Source organism: Carassius auratus, chromosome 24 (genome assembly GCF_003368295.1).
Source record: "Carassius auratus strain Wakin chromosome 24, ASM336829v1, whole genome shotgun sequence".
NCBI classification, from domain to species: Eukaryota; Metazoa; Chordata; class Actinopteri; order Cypriniformes; family Cyprinidae; genus Carassius; species Carassius auratus.
Window position 1 is genome coordinate 7,928,905 of NC_039266.1, and position 21,540 is coordinate 7,950,444.

Consider the following 21,540-nt stretch of genomic DNA (forward strand, 5'->3'; position numbering starts at 1 on the left):
GTCATTGTCTCATATCAGTAATTGGAAAAAAGCTTGTCAACAAACTTTTTTCATCATAGTTTTAGTTAACGCTGCTGAGAACAGTCCTGATAGACCAAACCTTACCTACTTCTGCAGAGCCACTTTCCTGCCAAGTTTAACTTCACCACACCTCCCTGGAGGTTTTCAGTGATCCTGAAGACCTTTATTAGCTGATTCAAGTGTGTTTAATTAGGGCTAGATCTAAACTCTGCTGGAAGGTGGCCCTCCAGGAGCAGGATTACACACCTCTGCCCCAAACCCCAAACCAACACTAACTAATAACTAGAACTAAATCCAAAGGGACGGCATAGGTTTATACAAACCCTTAACTTTGGCAAAATCACGTTCACCTAGTTGGTGGACCCTGTTATGACCTAGTAGACCATCTTGGCCAAGCTGTCCAGATATATACTACCTTGTCCCAACAGCTTCAACCAACCTGACAGCCATGAGCTGCTTTGACCTGGTTTTACCAGCAGGTATACCACGTCTTCCTCTTCAAACTGAGTCAACACCACTGTGAAGGTCATTGAGAGTGTGTGTGTGTGTGTCTGAGAGAAAGATTTGGTAAGAAAGACAGGTTCAGGCCTGCAATCCCAGACTGCTTCATCCATCACAGGCTTGATAAGGAGCATGTTTAATTACCCGTCTTCACCCCGTGATCCAATGCCTCCACACTGAGCCACCTCCCTGCCCGAGGAGATCTGGCTCCCTGGGACACCCACCCTCTCCACGTCTGAGAAGCGAGGTTCAGTAAGCCGATCCAGCAGTAAATCAATACTGGCCTAATTCTGAATAATTGAGGTTATTACAGTGCTGTCATGCTCCCTGTGTGAATTCCCCATTGCACGAGAGGGGCCTCCTCAAGTCTGTCCCTCCCCTCTCAACACGCCACAAATCCAGATAATTAAAGATTGAAAGCACTTTTTTTTCTTCTTTGTCTTGTGCTCTCCACTTTTGATTTCGTCAGGCGTGATCGTGCACATCCTGTGCGTGTGATCTTTCAGCGGGAGATCTCGCCTCAGCTCACTGTTGTGTCCTGCGTCTACTTCCTGTTTACCTGGCAACAGTGCTATCCCAGGCTGGTGCTTTGTTTCTTTTTATTCCTCTGTACTGTGCAGCATCGGTGGGCTCTGGGTGGGACACAGAGAGAGGAAGAGGTTCCTTGGGCACTAGAGGGCACAAGATGCATATGAAAGACTCTCCGGCTGGGAAAAAAAGCTGCTGAGAACCAGATGAACTTAATTTTCACTCAACACAGAGAGTTAGTGAAAAAAGAGTTTTGAAAGATTTCATAAGATCTTTATGGCAACTAATAAAACTACATTGCATGTACTAAAAGGCTCTCTCTCTCTCTCTCTCTCTCTCTCTCTCTCTCTCTCTCTCTCTCTCTCTCTCTCTATATATATATATATATATATATATGTATGTATGTAATATATAATTTATAGTGTACCTACATATATTTAATATATAAACATGACATATTTTATAAATATATACATGCATGTGAGTGTATTTATACATGCATAATAAATACACACAGTACACTAACTGTAATACCTTACTATTAACTGCAGAGGAATAAAACTGCAGCAACCACAATTTTTGCATGTTTTTTTTTTCATAGAGTTATGCTCTTCTCATTTTACACTTCGTACATGTGTACTGAATATTAAATAACTTGGTAATGATACTATAATGTGTACCATGCTGATTTGTACAGAGGCTCTGTAGATTTGCACTTAACAAGACTAAACAGGCAACGAATGAGACCGAGATCAACTGAGCATGTGCGATTACTTGAACGTCATATACACAGTATTTGTGAAAATAGGTTGTCACGTCCAAGGAGCCAAGTCTTAGCATTAGTCTTAGCATCGACGCATTGCTCATCTCAGCTGAGCCTTCTAAAAAAAAATGGCACTTCAAGTCTGAGACTAAAGCCCCGTGCTCCTCAGAAGCAGACAGGCGGCCTGACAGAGTCGGTGTGTTAGGAGTGTGTCAGAGGTGGTGAGCCAGTGCTGTGTCACACACATCCAGGGCTGTTATGACACCGGTGGCAGGCGAGAGGCACTCACAGTCCTGTTCATAATCACTGCAGGGCCACAGACCCACCGCTGAGCTCAAAGCACATCCAGCCAGAGCCTCATAACAGTTCTATGGAAAGCAGTGCTTGTGTTGTTGATGGCCACAAAACATATTCGCACTTAAGGCACACTTAAGAGTGCATGAATTGTTTTGTCTTAGAGAACACCATTTTGGCCAAAATGACATTTATTTTCGTGCACAAGCATGTTTTAAGCTAAAACTTTTAGTAATTTTCTTATTTCTTAAATAGAGAGAGCGAGAGACTGACTTAAATTGCAAAAATTGCTCAGAAAACTTTTTTAGGTTTAGCGTAATTTCTTTGAAAATGCCACATGGATTGATATTTTGTGTGAAATGCAGTGGCATTTAAAGGAATAATTCATCCACAAATGAAATTTGCTAAACTTGCAGATGAGTTTGTTTCTTCATCACAACATTTGGAGAAATGTAGCATTACGTCACAAATAGATCCGGTTTTAGAACATTTTCACTTATAAATGCTTAATATGTGCAGATTTCACTCTCGATGAAGACAAAATGACTTTTTTCAACCCTTACCCTAACCCTCAGTGTTATTATGGAACAAAAACTTGTATTTAAGTTAAAAATGTCTTGATGTTGGATTTGTTGCAGCTTTATGTCTTCTCCAGATGTTAACTGAAGGACTGGATTAATTGTGGATTATTGTGATGTTTTTATCAGCTGTTCGGACTCTGATTCTGACGGCACCCATTCACTGCAGAGCATCCATTGGTGAGCAAGTGATGGCATGCTACATTTCTCCAAATCTGATGAAGAAACAAACTCATCTACATGTTGGATGGCCACTTAAACTATTCATTTAAGTGTGGTTCAGGACCATGTCTTCTACTACTTTTTGCTTCTTTTTGCCCATATTATTGTATCCCCCCCGCTTTTTCAATAAAACTAGGCCATGCTGTGTTGTTTTTGCAGTCAGTGCTTGTATTATCTAACTGTTTCCCACTCGTTTGGTCCCTGTTTTTCGTCCCTGTGTGGCCCCTATAAAACAAACGGATTCCTTCTGGCTAAACCCCAGTCTTCACGTACACATCTCCGCGAGCTGCTTCAGTGTTTACTTTGGCTCAAGAGAGTTTCAGTTGTCATATACAGTGGTAATTGTAGTAGTAAAATATAATAGGATAATAGTACTGTTACTCAGTAAGAGAAAGTGGTTGAATCAAGTGGTCTGAACTTTATATGGGGCTACCTATCTAAAACCAGTTTTTTTTATTTTTATGTCAAGAAGTACCGATAGCGAATTACATTTGGTTACCATGAATAAATATTGAATTGAAATTCGTGTACAAACAGTATTCTTGTTGCTTCATAACGTTTCAGTTGAACCACTCATGGCATTTTTCTGGACTTTGACAGTGTAAGTTACTTGGCAGTCTATGGGACAGTCACAAACCTCCAAAAACCATCAAAAATATCTTAAATTGTGTTCCAAAGACGAACAAAGCTTTTATGGGTTTGGAACAACATGGGGGTAAGTGATTAATGACAAAATTTTCATTTTGGGGCGGAGTATCCCTTTATAGCTAAATCATTGCAATAGTTGAGTACTTTTATACCACAGTCAGAATATGTTGTCAATTTACAATTTAGTAAAATATGTGGTATATACCAATGAAGTAAAGGGCCCTACTTTAGAAAGAACATCAAACAAACATGCAAATTTGTCTAGATTCTGCGGAAGTCAAACATGCAGAAGCATTTCTGAATGTAATGTGAGGGACAGATACGTGGCGTCTTTCTCTTCCTCATATATTCTCTCCCAGTGGAGTCTCTGGCTGCAGATGTCAGGTAATGACAGGGGTTTCCCTCGAGGCCATCTCTCGGCACACACAACAAGACCTGCCTCTTTGTGATGGTGTGTGTGTGTGTGTGTGTGTGTGGGGCTCATAGGCCACTGGGGGAATGGTGCAGGTAAACATATCAGCCAGCATCTCTCAATCCGCCATAACTGAGAGGAACGCAACACTGCAGCCTTCGCTTTGCTTGTTTGTCTTTAGACTTATTTGTGTGGGATATTGTGAAATTTGATTATTAATTCAAAACGACAGATTCCTATTTTATTACATTTAAAAATGTCAATTACTCCTGAATTTTCAGCATCATTACTCCAGTCTTCCTGTCACATGATCCTTCAGAAATCATTCTATATATATATATATATATATATATATATACTTTTTTTTTCAGGATTCTTGAGTAGAATGAAAAATTTTAAATTCAAAAGAATAGCATTTATTTGAAGTAGGAATAAAAGTCTTTACTGTGACTATTTATTAATGTAATTTTTCCTTTGCTGAAAAAAAAAGTATTAATTTATTTTAAGGAGATCTTACTGACCCTGAACTAATGAATACATGTTTTAGTTATTATATGAAACATTTGAATATATTTGGCAACAGTGGCAGGGGTAAAATAATCAAAAGCTTAAAAAAAATCATAAAGGTGACTTTTTTTTTTTTGTCAAAAGGAAAAAAAATAAATAAATATAAAAATAAAATACAAATTCAAAAGTCATAATAAATGTGTCATTGTTACCTTTATTTAAAAGCCATTTTTTTCAATCTGATTTTGTTTAAATTTTTCCAAAAGTAAAATTTTCCAAGTAAAAGAAAAAGGACCATGACATTTTACAAGAATAATGAATGCCATTAATAAGAACAATGTAATAATAATTTCAATGATTTTTTTTTCTCTCTTAAATGAAAAAACAGAAAAAAAGACACACCAGCAACAGCATTTTCCATAATAATCATCTTTTTCTGTGTTGTCCTCTCGTTCACCAGCATCTACGCAACACACTTAGAGAACCTGACAAATGCTGATGTTTGCACCAGTTCATACAGGAATACTTTTACCTTATTTTCAGGGCAATTCATAATCTTACAGTAATCTTTATCAGCACAGGAGTGTGCAATATGTGAAACGTGAGTGAATAATTACTGATATGACTGATTAGAATCACGGAGAAGATCTAATAATTATTCCATTCCCTCGGTTCACCATATAAACCTAATCCTGTTAGATTGGGTTTTTTCTGCTTTCTCTCCCTGACCTTTTCCTCCATCACTGCTTCATTTGTCTGCCCAGTTTCTCTCCAGCTCTTCCACCTTGGTTTTGTGTCTCTCTATTACGGTCATTGACGGTCAGTCGAGAGGCAGTGAAGAGATGTTCATGAAATCTCCTGTAGCACTTGGTGTTTTTGATGATTATGGTCATTTTCGGTGCCTCCACATGATCTCTCGTCTTCCTTTCGGTAATAGAGGTCAAACCCAAAGACAGACTCTTATCTTCTGCATCTCTGTCTGTTTTCACCCCTGTTGACCTTCTTCAGACGGAAACTACTGCTCTGGGCCGCTCCAGGTGTGATGTTATCCTAATACCAAATGCCTTATTGTCATTTTCTATAGACTATAACCTGACATGTGCATAGTTGTTCTCTCATATGACTACTAAATGACCCATCTGGATGGATATTTGCCCTTTCTTTGGCTTGGACGAAAGCCATTCAAGATGAGGGGTCACTTATGCATCTGTGTGGAAACCAAGCCTGTCTCTTATTCTTCAGTTCCTGCGATGCACGTTACCGAACAAGGCCGGTCTGCTGTGTTTCACAGAACCTGACCTCAACCCCAGCCTGAATTTATTAGACTCTGAGAGAGTTTGATTCAAAGGCCGAGCATATCTCTGGCAGTTTGCCTGTGTGTGATGTAGAGTTTCAATCCTGAGAGACTCTGGGAAGAGTGCTATTCATTCACTCAAGGTTAAATATGAGCGTCTCGAGACGACATGATAACGGCTGATGGAGAAGCTGTATATATATATGAACATGTGTGGAAAAATACTTAATGTGCGAGATTCTTTATTTCTTTTCTATATATTGCTAATTCAAATTGTAGATACAGAGACATTTTTAACTGTTACTTTGTGGAAAAACACTGGAAGACCATAAGCAGGTTTATAAAGTGAGTATTTTCTATGCACCTGTATTACTTTAGTACTGTTGAAATGAAATAATGTCAAATTATAAACAAAAACAAAATTTTACATACAAACATACAATTTCATTCAGTCATTCAAAGTGCAAAAGCACTAGAAAATGTATATGGTTAAAAGTTGTTTAAGTATTTCACCAATGTTTCATCTTATTTTTTGATGATCTTAAAAATAAAGGTGCTTAAAAGGTTCTTCACAGCAATGTCACAGAAGAACCATTTTTGGTTCTTCAAAGAATCATTCCTTCAAAGGTTCTTTAAATAACCAGAAGAACCTTCTTTCGCCACAAAGAACCTTTTGTGAAACAGAAAGGTTTTTCAGATGTTAAAGGTTCTTTATGGAACCATTTAGATAAAAATGGTTCTTCTATGGCATGTGAAGAATCTTTATTTTTGAGAGTGCTCTTGACATAACCTTGAGTGTAGTGTTTTAAAATAGTGTTTTAAAATGGATCTCAAGACACCTACATCCTTTTTCGTTCCACTGCGCTCCATCTAGCGGTTTCTGAACACTTCCTATGTGACGCCCACTTACTAGCAGTTTTGGACATCTAGCTGAAGCCCTTATTCACTGAGATCCATTCACACGCGCTCCGTGTCAAACTGTCATGGGTGTTGGGGCCGCTGCTGATCTGAGAGCCCGTCAGCCTTCGGTGCGAGGCCGAGTGAAGGGGTGATCTGCGCCTGCGTGTCAAGGACGGGCCGCTCTCAGCCCACATGTGCTCAGATGAGTAATAGCACTGTAACTGGGGGTCCTGAGCCATTTGAAGTGCTCTTTCTTTCTCTTTTCCATCTTCTTTCTCTCCCTCAGCAGCTGCTTCGTCCCTAGATGCTGATTTTAATTACTTTCCTCTTGGATTTTGTGAATATCCAATGAAGGATTGAAGGGCACATCTTCTGACGAGCACTTTTTTATATTAGTTCTTATAACGCCAGCGTTTGAACTCAGGAATACTAATACACACAATAGAGGGCCGTGGGTTTGAAAGGAGACGTGGACGCCGCTGTTTGAATGTGAATAAAGTGGAGAGAAGGAATGGGAGGAGTATATACTGAGGAGCCGCTGTAGGCAAACTGATTTGACTTATTTCATTTCCTAAAGGCGCTTGGCACAAATGACATCTGAAAGTGCTTTTGGAAGCTATATTTAGACAGCAAGATAAATCGGGACACTGAGTGAATCAATAGAGGATCATAAACAAGAGTTCAGTTAACTAAGAAAGAGTCTGTTGATGCTCATGCAAGCAATTAATTTCATGTAAACAGAGCATGTTATTAAAAACTATCACTTGGATCATATTTTGCGTATTGTGCCGGGATCGATTGGGCCTGCATAGTGCATTTAAGTGTTGCTTTTGAACATTCTTGTGAAATCCACTTAAAAACATCCATCTATGCATCCAGATTTTCTTTTTTTCTTTTTAAATAGAAAACATTTCTTTTAAATTGTAACATTTCACTAAATTACTGCTCTTACTATACTTTAAATCAAATAAATGGCTTTGGTGAGCAGAAGAAACTTCTTTCATTAAACGTTACTGACCCCAAAATCATATTTTTAGTGCACTTTTTTAGTGAGTACAGGTTGATTTGTTATTAAAATTAAAAAGTAGAACTTTTGCCAGTAAGACTTTACAAGAGCTTTAAGGGGTTTTGGCATTGTATGTTAAATTAGAAATTACCCTCAAAAGCTAAGAAAATCTTTTTGGCTTTTTGTATACGTATAGTTATATATGATATGAACTATAACTATAACTTAGAATTTGTCAAATGTCTAATTAAAATTTTGTTTTCATCAGCGTCCTTCAAATATATATTTATTTTTAAATAAATTGTGTATAAATTGTATTTTAAGGTATTTTAAGTTTGTTAAATTTATTTTAATATTTTTGTCCTTTCATATATATATATATATATATATATATATATATATATATATATATATATATATATATATATATATATATATATATATATTCAAATTTCTATATTTTATTCAGAATACAACATAGATGAAATATCAAATGTTTAAACTGGGAAAATGTATAATTTTAAGGGAAAAATAAGTTGATTTCAAATTTCATGGCATCAACACATCTCAAAAAAGTTTTTATTTTTATTTTAAATGAGCCTTGGCCCCAAGAAAACGCCTGTGCTTCTGGATCATGTTTAGAAATTACTTATTTTATGACCTATAGAGTTTTAGCCAGCAACGGCGAATGGCACGGTGGATTGTGTTCACCGACAATGTTTTCTGGAAGTTTTCCTGAGCCCATGTTGTGATTTCCATTACAGTATCATTCCTGTATGTGATGCAGTGCCGTCTAAGGACCCAAAGATCACGTGCATCCAGTATGGTTTTCTGGCCTTGACCCTTAGGCACAGAGATTGTTCCAGATTCTCTGAATCTTTGGATGATATTATGGACTGTAGATGATGATAACTTCAAACTCTTTGTAATGTTTCTCTGAGAAACTCCTTTCTGATATTGCTCCACTATTTGTCACCGCAGCATTCGGGGAATTGGTGATCCTCTGCCCATCTTGACTTCTGAGAGACACTGTTACTCTGAGAGGCTCTTTTATACCCAATCATGTTCCCAATTGACCTAATAAGTTCCAAATTGGTCCTCCAGCTGTTCCTTATATGTACATTTAACTTTTCAGACCTCTTACCTGTACCAACGTATATGGAATGTGTAGCTCTCATGAAATCCAAAATGAGCCAATATTTGGCATGCCATTTCAAAATGTCTCACTTTCAACATTTGATATGTATAAGTTTATAAGTTTATGAGATTTGTAAATTATTCCATACACACACACACACACACACATGCGTGTGTGTGTGTGTGTGTGTGTGTGTGTGTACCTGGTATTTATCCCATTATGGGGACCACGTGTCCTCACAAGGATAGCAATACTAGTAAATTTTGTCATTTTTAGGTCCCCATGAGGAAATAAGCTCATAAATACATACAGAAAAAAAAGTTTTTAGAAAATCTACAAAAAAGCTTTCTGTGATGGGTACGTTTAAGTGTTGGTTGATGTAAAATATTTTTTTACAGTATAAAAACCATTACGTCTATTGAACTGTATGTCCACATCAAACGTGGAAACACAATGTGTGGTGGGTGTGTGATTTTATGTTTCAATTTCTATGATAGTTATGGCTAAAAATGGGTCGCAATGGTCTACCAGTCACCCAACTGCTAACTATTTGTTTGGTGAGGTTTAGATTATTATTTGTTATTTTATTTTTTTATTTTTTATTCAAAGTGTTGACTTTTTAGTGGTCCTTATTTTTTAATGGTACTTTATACAGATTGTTTCAAAGCAGCTTTACAGTAATAAACAGTCACAAACTTCTACAAATTCTGCTATAACAGTTCTGAAAATGTGTTTAGACCATTTTCACATTAAAAACCTCTCTGAGATCTTGCACATTTAAATATTCTATATAAAGGGAATTATTATTATTATTATTTTAATCTAAACTACTGTTTATCTAAATTACATAAAACGTATGTGTATGGTACGTAAGTCTGCTTTTCTGTTAGCATTAGCAGCTTTTTTCTTCTTTTGAACTTGTTTGAATGTCAGCATTATGTTCAGCACCCTGAGCATGATCCATGTGACATCATGAGCTCTACATCCCACTGTAATTGTTTAGAATTTTTTGTTGACCTGACTTTCTCAAATCCTTACATCACAGAGGGGGGAAGAGACTAACAAGGCTGAGACCGCGCTGCGCTTCCCTTCTGGGCCATATAAAGTAACACAGATGGCCCAGGGTTTATTTCATTAACACTGAGAAGAGGAGCAAAGCTTATTGGAATTTTTACATTCTGTCAGCACTGTGTAGGTAGCAGCAACACAAGCGTAAAATGGCGAATGAATTCATTTCCCCCGACTCGCGCAGCTCAAGAGAAACTTCAAAGGCCAGCGCTAAAAATCTCCGCCAAGTGGATTTGAAAGGATGAGTCTCTAATCTGTTTAAACTTTGCTTGCGCCATGTATTTTCACTCTGCCTTCCCCACCTCCTCAGCTAACTCACTCTATTTTTCTTTTCATCATCACTTTCAGGTGCAAAAAGTACCTGTCTGCGAATAGAGGTCAACAAACAGCGTCAGTTTTTAGTTTTGTTATCGGAATTAAGCTTCATTTAGCTTTCAAGTGTTGTCACGCTGCCTCGTTGTGAGATAATTTCAGTGCTGTCTTCAGGTTCCCAACCAGGCACAGGAACGCCGAGAATGTTCCCCATGTGGCAGCGCTTTTGAAATATGTATTAAGGTGAGACACAAGGGGGATTTGAAGCGAGAGGGTTGGACTTATTGTCTGAATATTTGATGTTGTTAATGAGAAGCAGAACAGGTTTAAGCACTCAGCAAGAGGAAGGCCCGGGCTACTGAAATAATAGATAGATAAAATGATGAAATATTCAAAGGCTGAAGTGTGATGAGAAAAGTTCAGTAAAGCGTGACGGGCCCAAGCCTCGCTTTAAAGACCTTCAACTGAGACTTTTTTCATGACCTAAAGTTTCTGCTTCTCCCGACTTTGTCTCTTACATAACAGCAGGAGTTATTCTACAAAAAGCGTGAGAGAAAATCTTATTCTTGTCTCACTTCTTGTTTGGAGTGTCACTGACGATTGGTGTAAGATTGGTGTCATTTGATGGATGTTTGATTTATGGAAGGAGGTGCAGATAGGTAGGAGAATCTGAGGCTAAAATGAAATGGGATGATACTGGGATGGTGTTAACCTTTCAGAGGAGGAAAGTAAATGAAGTATCATTCCTTTTTGGATGCCCTTGCAACTAAATGAAGAAAAGTGCTCAGCTTTACCGACAGTAAAGAATGAGAGAGACCAAGAGAAAGATTCCTTCCCATGTACCCTGTATAACTATATATTTGTTTTAACATGGTACTATTGTATTGCAATTTTAGACCAATGATGGTAATGGGAATACCATGATACGTTTTAGAAGCTACCATGCAAATACCATGTTTTTGGTATTTTAATGGTATGTCTGATATTTAATTTATAACAAATGAATTATACATAATATTATTTGTTAATACAACTTTTCTTTTTCATGGTTTTGTGTGTATATATATATATATATATATATATATATATATATATATATATATATATATATATATATATATATATATATATATATTTCAGAACAGCATCATAAATATGATGGAAAAAGCCAAAGTTTAGATGTTGAAAATAGAAGTGTCAAAACTAAATTTTAAGGTCCACTTCGCACTATTAACTAACCATTAACTATGACTTTTGCCTCAATTAGCTCCTAATTTGCTGCTTATTTATAGTTTATAAGGTAGTTGTTAAGTTTAGGGTACTGGGAAGGATTATCGATGTCTTGCATAATACATGCTTTATAAGCACTAATAAACAGCCAATATGGTAATAATAGGCACACTAATAAGCAACTAGTTATTGGTGAGAATTGGACCCTATACTAAAGTGTTACCAATTGTTGTCTTTAAAATCATAAAAGTCTACAAAGAGCTCATGACAGTTTGCAGATTACTATAGTTTACTGCTTGCTTTTGAGCGGTCTCACTGCAGTATAAATGCTATGGCATCATTTCTGCTGGTTGACACTGGTTGCAGAGTCACAAATTGTATGTTCCTTCATACAACCCACTCATTGTTACCATTCTGCTGGCATTTTACTGTGAAAGAACAGAAATGTCATGCTAGTTTTGAAGAAATTTTCTTTAGTAACAGCTGGATGCTTTGGTTGATAAGTTTATTTTGCCAGTTTTTATTCAAACTCTCATTCTCTACAAAAGTGCTTTGTGTTGTTTCCTTAAAGTCTGGTTTTATCCGTAATTGGTGAACTAAATGCTGGGTAAAAAAACATTTTTTTAAAAATGTCAGAGTGGTTTTAGAGCCTTTTGCATAATAGAAATAAACCTTTGTTAAAACCTGTTGCAATTTGCTCCGAACAACTAACATAATGCTTTTGGCTGAATGGTGCACACCATATGTTCTTTGATGACCCTTCATTTGGACTGAACTGCAATTCCCATTGACAGTTTTTGATTAGAAGCCCATTAAATTAACCACCCTTGAAATCCTGGCAAGTCCAAAGTGCCTGGCGATGCTGTCATACGATGGAGTTTAGGAGCTTGGCGTGAATGACTATGTGAAGCAGACAATTGTTTTGCGAGCAGATGTGTTTTGTTGTTAGTAACCGATTGTCATTCATGAGCTGGCCTCGCTCTACACACTCAGTATGCTTTGCATTTTGTTGATTTTAGAGGTTTTCAGACATGAACTACTTCAAAACCATTTCTCTTTCTGCTGTGGAACAGCTAAAGCGTACTTAATGATTTCATTAAAAATCCCCTTTTCTTTCTACCGTCTTGTGACCGAAAATATATAAATAAATATTTTTACTTTCATCCATAAATTCTAGTAAAATATGTACTAACTTTAATTGAGTTGCCAGAGGCCAAAAGCTTGAACTTTGTTTTACGTCGAAGCCCTTTGATATGTTGTTGTGCTGCTTTTCTGCCGTGTTTGTAGTTTGTTTACTTTATTTCACTATCTTCAGATTTGTCAAGTCCAAAACATTTCTTTTTTTAGCCAGTGTTTATCTAAACTACATAGAGTTTTTGCGCTGTAAGACTCCTTTTTACAGCCCAGAGGAGTTTAGTAGAGGTTTCACACAAATGATTCACTCGCATTAATCCCACAGCCTTGAGCTCAGTGTGGATTCACTTACAAAGTAAAGAACCCTGACAGCTGATGAAACTTTGACCGCTCGTTTATCCCACCAGTTGGACATTTCGCCATGAGCCAGTCTATTGAGCCGTGGCGGCTAATCAAGTTGAGGTGAGCTTCTCCGAGCTTTCTCTGGTTGTGTGCGAGACCACCGCCAGAGGCTCGGCCGGGCCGCTTTCATGGTTCAGGCTTAAAAATCCTTGCCATGCTCCCATTGAAATGTAGTTTGAAGGTGAGAATTTGATGTGGAGTAAAACTTTATTAATCCTCAGTAGGTCTGCTCGGGGGAAAATTGGCAGCTCGGGAGAATCGTTTGAAGGCCTGTGTCGCAATTATAGGCATAGCTGCAGGAATGTCCCAGTTTTATCTTGTTCGTTGTCACAGCTATTAATGTCAAAATGACTTGTTCGATAGCAATTGAACGACATCCATCCTGCTCCAAAAAGGCTTTTGAAGTGCATGATGGTGTTCTGCTTATGCTAATGTCTAGTTGTCTCCATTACTTGTCGATGTCAACTTCTGAGTCATCCTATAGTTGCTGATCACAATGTCCTCGTCGATCCTGGAAAGATCACACAACATCTTGACTGTCAAAGTTAATGGAACAGATCCGCACATCAGGGTTCTGCTGTAATCACCCGACAAAGTTCCCACCGCAAAATCCTCAAGATCAAAGGGGAAAGACATGAAAGGCATTGGGAAGATTCACCTCACTTCTTTCCTTAGGTTTTCCTCTTCCTGTTCACTCTGATAATGAATGGTTGACCCTGCAGCGAGCATTAGAGGACCTGATAGTTGGGACTGTAGCCTGAAGTATACTTCGGTTTTTGTGTGTATCTTACTAATCAGTTTGTCCACAAGGTGGCAAGAGTGACTCGGGCCATTGGTTTACAAGTGAAAAACAAATGCGACGAACACAATAAACTACTGACGTCGGCAATAATAATAGAGGCCTACAACAATAATAACATCGTCGACAATAATAATGTTGATGAGCACTTGCATGAGGTGGTTCAGAGATTATGTAACTTTTAAAGAGATTTTTATCAATAATAACCAGTGAAATTAAATGTTCTAGTGATTGACACTTTTAAAATGCTGCTTGGTGAAGCTTTAAAACATTTGCAAATCATTTGTTTCAAATCAGCGATTCGGAGCGTGTATCAATCCACAAAAGTTATGGGAATTTAGTAAGCAAAGCTTTGTTATATCATAACATTTTCAATTAAAAAAAATAATTCAGTGGTTCGCCACTAGGGAGCGATCATAGTGAGTTTGTTAACCAGTATCTATGCATTTTTTTTTACTTGATCTCAGATCAGTTTTAGATATTTTAATGACACATTTGTTTAATATTTTTTTTATAGTCTCTAATTGCTCTGATTAACTTTAACAAAAGGCCTCCATAAAACAAAATTAATTTAAGAATGCAAAATGTTATAAGTGCCAAAACCACGATTAAAGTCAAAATCACATTGTTGATAAAAAATAATAATAATAACATGAAAATAGTTAAAGCCCTATTGTATAAGGAGAATGAATGTCGAAATTAAGTGTTTTAAGGGTTTTGCAAAATATTAATATAGGGAGAGTTGTATTGGTGTTTAATCTTCTGTTATGTTGAGACTTATAAGGATTCTTATGTTGTAGTTTTGAAGAGTAGAGCCTGTGGTTACGTCGAGGAATTGCTACAAAACTTTAAGATTATACTGTTATGATCTGCATAATTACATTAAACTTGTGTTAAAGAGCAGGTCATACGGGTTTTTGATAGGGATGTTCATTTTAACCGGTTAACCGTTAACCCTCCGTTAAGAACTTTGACAGATTAATACAGTCAGTTATAAAAAGTCATTTATTAATTATTTTAGAGAGAGAGAGAGAGAGAGAGAGAGAGAGAAGTAACATTTTATTTCATTCAGGCCCAATGCCGATGCAAAAATATTTTTAGTATTTAGGAAATAACAATATTTAATAATATAAGAAGCTATAGCAATATAAACAACAAGCCAAAAATTTAATTTAGGCTAAAATTAAACTGAAACCAACGTTGGGTCTCTCATTTGAAACAAAAATGTGTTTGAATGCCAAATTATTATTTATGTACTTCACTCGCGTTCCAATATCCACGTAAAACAAAATGTTTTGCATAACATCACAGCGTTACGGTGATGACTCTTAACGGCACAGATTTGACTACATTTTTAAACTGAGCAGTGTTTTAAATGACTGTATTTTGTTATGATAATAAACAGGCTGCATTTTCATGGTAGCAAAGCTTAACTGTGTGCGTGCACGAGGCAGCAATCACTAGATTTTTTATTTATTTATTTATTTATTTTTTCAGTGTAAGCAAATACTCCTTTTAGTCAAAACGTTAATCAGAATTGTAAATGGTTTGCCTTTATGTGTGTACATTAACAACAAAAACAAATCGTTATGCTTTTGTAAGATAAACCTAAAGAAAAACAGGATGTCGCTTTCTGCCGTCGGGTTTCCTTTCACGCAGCACAAAAATGAACCTAAACTCTGTATACTAGGATACGTGTTGCTTTTTGCCCATGTAAAATTCATTCCTGGGAAACAAATATTAGCATTTTTAATGGGTCAAAGACACTTATCCTTTATAATTTAATTCAATTCTAATCTAAAATAATCTTGTCGGTTAACGGTTAAGAATTGGTTAGCGAGCTGCAGTTGGCGGTTAGGAAAAATAACCCGAAATGAACATCCCTAGTTTTTGAAAAATATCTATTTTGCGGTTTATAATGTAGCTATCCTTCAATGCAAACAATCTGCAAAGTTGTTAATCAAAAAAGTGCATGATAAATAAAGATATTGTCTCTCAAAAGAGAGAGTGGGTTCTGAATCGCCTTAACGAGTCGTTATATTTTCAAATCTTTTGCCTGTTATGGGTATACGTCACTGGGTAACATGTTTGCATAATCCCCGCCTGCCCGCGAAATACGAACAGAGTCTGACCTTCCCACAAACACTTTCTCTATTAGTGTGTTTACATCATGTTGAGAAGTCGCTGTGTTCAAGGATAACAAAGAAATACAATTCGAACCTTTTGCTGTGTGCATGTAATTTTATTAAGGACTCCTTCTCTAATCTAGGCTTTTATCTTCATTGGCTTCTGATCTTCTTAATTTGGACTAACAAGCTCTCCAAAACACAACCTATAAGTATGATTGATACGTTGTGTACATTTTCAGTTGAGTGCACAAAAAAGGTTTTTATGCTAATATGTGATATACCTAGTGCAGTTTTAAGTTTCTTGGTAGAGCACAATATTACTGTCTCACTGAAGTAGTTCTAATAATTCACTGTGAACACACTATTTCCTAAGAATGTGTTGATTATTGTAGACTGATGGTATTCTAATTACTTTGTTTAGTAATAAAGAATGTAGTGTAGCACACAGGCTTTACAATCATTGTGAAGTTGCTGTTTATTTTGCTGCACTGGATGTTATAGGGTTAATGCGGGACATTACTGGACATTAATGCGGGACATTAATTTCAAACATTACAGTAGATATATTTCGGTTTACAAACTGTATTGTATCATTAGTTAATCATGTTAGCACTCGGCTTAAATATATCCACAAAGTGTTCACAGTTCAGCAGCTAAACTTTAGCTGTGGACACGATTCGCTTGCATAAGTGTTTTTGTATTTTATATCATTATTATAAGAACGGATTGGATCATTTTATTGTTTTATGTAAAGATGCTTTGTCAATGGTAGCGCTGGCCAACTGGCTCAATGACTCCTCTTTGTGCTAATCACAACAGGCTTGGCCAGCCGACCAATCAGAGCAGAGTAGGCTTATCGGAAGGGAGGGGTTTGCTCCCAACTTGCTTGGAACGAATCGTTTTCTAATCACTGGCAAATGACTCTAATATTAAATTTGAATTCTGAGAAAATGACAATGTTTCTGACCTTAGATGCAATTAAGTTGTAGGGGACAAGTTGTAGGGGACTCCAACACATTATTAAGACACTTTAAAATACTATATGACCTGCTTTTTAACATATAATGGTTTACTGTGTAGGGTATAACAGCATCCAAACTGCCTTTTAAAACTTAAAATAAATATAGTAATATGTAACAAAATGATTATAATTCTGAATCCACCAAAACTTTGGGGCTTGTTAATGATGGATGTTACCTCACAGGGATTGGCTGTTGCCCAACATTTTAGCTAAGCCTTTATTTAAATTCAGTATTTCTGGTTTCTTGTCACAAACGTCTCTCACCAGAACATGAAACTGATCCGTCATCCCATATTTGTCACCGGTTTATTTGTAAACATCATCATTAGCATTTCAAAACAGTGTCTGTTTCTGGAAGGACACGTCCATTCTTATCTTCTTATGTCCATATACAGAAGCAACCACAAAGGAAGGAAATTGAAGTATTGTATTGCAAATATGTGATAGAGCAGAACTGAACTGGGCCTGTAGCACAAAAACAACCATTGAACAATTTGTGCACTTAAGATAACAGGAACCCTGCAATCTCTTTGCCTCAGACTCGAGCTGTTTTCCAGTGAAGGTCACATGAAACTTTATTTTACTGTCCCGAGTCTATTTTCATTTTAGTTTTGTTTATGCTTTTCTCTAAAAGTATAAAGAGGACAGTCAGGGATGTGAGGCATGTGCTGGACTTTTCTCTGTATATGCTAAGAATAAAAAAAATGTGGTCGTTTATTCTTTTAAGTGAGCTTTGAGTTTCAGCAATTTCAACTAAAGTGCAACTTTTTGCAGCAATTTCTACAGTCTTCACTTATATATGTTTGATTCAGTATTAGGGCTGGAAAATATGTCCAAAATTTCTATCACAATATATTTCTTAATTTTTGGTTGATATGGTATAATTCAGATATTGATATGAACACCATTAAAAAGCCTTATAAAAACTGCCAAGAATGGCCACAACAGATGTCTGTGCCTACAAACTAAGGATTTTTTTATTTTTTTTTGCCAAATCTATGAAACCTCCTCCTATAAAACTATATTATATTTTAGAGGGAGAAAATGGAACAGATTAATAAATGTTCACTTTTTATTTGTATTTAGCCTTCATATTAGAGCTGGGCGATATATCAAATGCAGTGATTAAGTGCATCTCATCAGTAAAGCCGGTTCCCTGATTAGTGGTAAATCGCCATCACCTACTTTCAAATAGAGCGGCATTTAATAGACAGAGCTGTAGATCACTGACAAGATACACAATATCACGTTCATAATCGCAAATGAATTGCCTTCGATAATGAACGTGATATTGTGTATCTTGTCAGAGATCTACAGCTCTGTCAATTAAATGCTCTCTATTTGAAAGTAGGTGATGGCGATTTACTATTAATCAGGGAACCGGCTTTACTGATGAGATGCGTGTGACAATCGCATGCAATATTTTTGCCCAGCTCTGTATCATACAAACAAGAAATGTGAAATCACTGCCAAATTAACATCTCACACTCACCTTATTAATAGTAATATTCATATCTTTAACTTAAAAAAATATAGGCTAACATACAGTACCAGTCAAATGTTTTTGAACACTACCAATTTGTAATATTTTTACTATTTAAAATGTTCAGATTCTTCAGATTCTCAGTATACTGATTACTGATCCACTTAAAGCAATTCTTTCTGCTAATTTAAATCTAAATGTTTAAATCTGTGTATACTGTTTCTGATCCTCCAGATTTTTAATTATATGATGATTTATTATTGATTGATTTATTGACCCATCCATCCACTTCTGAAACTACAATTTTTTTTCTTGTTTACCCTCTCAAACCAGTGTTTTTGTCATTTCCCCCCTGAAAGCACTATTGAAACAGCAGAGAGCTCTAGCTGCCAGATAAAACTGCAGTTTACTGGTTATTCATGGAGCTTCAGTGCATTTAGGTTTAAAACCAGGCCTCTTAAGTCCCCATAAATACTGTGTGATTTATAAACAAATACCCCGTTTGATTTTGAGTGCAGACTGAAGTGACTGAAGTGAGCGGCGGCTCTCCAGCTGAGGACTGTGTGCAGAAAACGATTGAGCCGCACAATCAGCAAACAGACATGCATCTAAACATCGAATCAAATACAGTTGGGTGAAAGATAATGATGCTAAAGAGATCTGTTTCAAGAATGTACAGCTATTCGGTTAAAGATAATTATTAGGATGATTTTAGGATGATATTTACTCAGATATGTTAGTATTTAATGGTTCCTTTACGTGGTTCTTTTTAGTTTAGTTCCCTTTGTTTCCCAAATCTATCTATGCAAGGAGACACATTTAAGGAGCTCTGTAAGGTGGTCTCTAGTGAGACGAGCAGTGGTCATGGTGAAAAGCAGTCTGTCAGCGCAGTGGCCGCATCGTCGTATTAAGGGTATTCATTTGACATGCTTTAATTGGGCCAAAGAAACAAATGAGTGGTCACTTTAAATTAGGCTGATCATAAACCATTTTAAAATCAGAGCATAAGCGAGAAAGACAGGAGAGAAAAAAATATAACTGGGCTTCCAGTCACAGTTCTGCCTGCTAGTGAGGAGTAAATAGGAAAATGTGAACCATGGAGCACCAGCGTTTACAAATCAACAGATGTAAACTGCTTCACACAATAGTGTCTCTGTGTTGGCTTGCATGTGACATGCTGGTTCCATTTATTCTGGTGGATTTGTGAACAGTAAATGTCGCCAGAGATCAGGACAAAAGCTGGTGAATTAACCTTCCCGCTAACTCCTCTATGTAGTTTTCTTGTTTTTGCAGCATTATGCAGTGCAGGGGCATGTGCCTTTGAACTATTTTATCCGTAGTGCATTTGCTCACAATTTAATCAAACTAATCTTTTCAAATGTATCATAGTATAAGTCATAATTTCTCAGAATAGGAGTCGACCCACAGGAATATTTTCTCTTTCATAGCTCTGGAGAGATCAGATGTTTGATTGAGTCTGAAATGCGCTCATATAAAAATAAACAGAGGTAGATACTGTACATGAAATATGACGCAGAGAAAGTAATAGAGAGTTGTTGTGTGTTTCTTGACAACTCATCTTTGGGTTGCAGGCTTTGGTATCTTATTAATTGGAGCAAAGTGTAAATATCTCCTGTACTCATGAACATTTCTAGTTGCATTATTTTATAGGAAGGTGGTCCCTCGTAGGGTATTTAGATATTGTTATATTAAACAGATCAAGCAGTGTAATTGACATTATGGTTTGTCTGACTTTAGCTGGTGGCGGTGTATGAGGAGCAGGACCCTCATCATGGTGGAGACGGCACCAGCGCCAGCTCCACAGGCACCCAGAGTCCAGAGCTCTTCAGCACGGGGGAGATCAACTCCAGCAACCTGTCAGCCTTCCAGCCCTACCAGACCAGCAGTGAGATCGAGGTCACCCCATCGGCCCTCAGGACCAGTGAGTGACCATCCATTCAAACTCTGTTCAAACACATTCTGTCCTAACCAGACGCAATATGATCATCAGCAAATACCCCCAATCCTCACTGAATTAAAACATGAAAAGGATAAAGCATTGTGGTTTAATTTGATTTCATTGTATACTGATTTTAATTTTATTGAGGTTGATTATTCTGATTCTGTTGAATGTTTTTTTACAATACTTACCAGGTGTGTTAGATACACACATTCGTATTGAACTGTTCGGTACGAGGCTTTCAGTTCGGTAGGCATTACGATTCATTGGACTAGCACAAACTACGTAACAGTTTCTATTTTTGATTAGATTCTTCTGCTCGTCAGTTTGCTGATTTTGATTATGAATCTAGTGATTATGATTGTTCTGAATCTTCTGATTTTGAAAGTTCTGATTCTGATTTGATTGTTCCGATTGAGAGTCTGCTGAATTCAATTCTGATTTTGAATCTATTGATTTTGATTTGATTCTTCTGACCTTCTGATTTAAAAAAAAAAAAAACAACAAAAAAAAAACAAACAAACAAACACAAAAACAAACTATTGGAGCTTTCTAAAAAATTTGTAACTTGTCTCTAGAACAGACAGAAATCAAAATGATCACTAAGTAAAGGGATTTTTTTTTTTTTTGCCATTCATTGGTCATGGAGCTCATTGTAGTGGTGCCTCATGTGTTGAAATAGATTTGTTGTGCGAGGTTCAAACATACTCCAACTGCAGTGCGTATACAGTATGTGTATGCGGTGTAGAAGCAGCTGGGACTCATTTTGCTTTCGCTCAAGACACTTTTGCTGTCCGCTCCTGATCCGTGGCTGTTTACTACAAACACAACATTTATCCATTATTTTGATTTCAAATCCAAACATTGTTTCTGAAAATATTTTTTTTTTAAATCCGTCATTTACAGAGCATTAGATCGAGACGAGCGAGCGTGGGTTTGACTAGATGTATTTCGAGGTTATTGCTCACGTCTCGTTCTGCGCACATCCAAATGTTTCCATATTCGCAATGTATCTGAATGTTAAACTAGATTTGTTATTTTTTTATGTAAACTAGACAGAAAAGATCATCCTCTTGACATGAGCAAAAACGTCCTTGGCATAACAGCAGAGTGGACCGGTATACTATTCAAAAAGTCCGGCTGTACTTAATGGGTACATGTTTGTACCCTTTTAAGCACACTCCTGTTCC

At 36.8% G+C, this 21,540-nt stretch overlaps 1 protein-coding gene across 3 annotated transcripts in view; it reads left to right on the forward strand.

Annotated features, from left to right (window-relative positions):
• The window catches only part of LOC113042226 (partitioning defective 3 homolog), a 407,940-nt gene that overhangs the window by 124,146 nt on the left and 262,254 nt on the right, over positions 1-21,540 (forward strand). For all 3 annotated transcript variants that reach the window (XM_026200884.1, XM_026200885.1, XM_026200886.1), the window contains exon 3: positions 20,149-20,332. In XM_026200884.1, the coding sequence (XP_026056669.1) occupies positions 20,149-20,332 (184 nt within the window). The remainder of the gene's footprint in view (positions 1-20,148; positions 20,333-21,540) is intronic.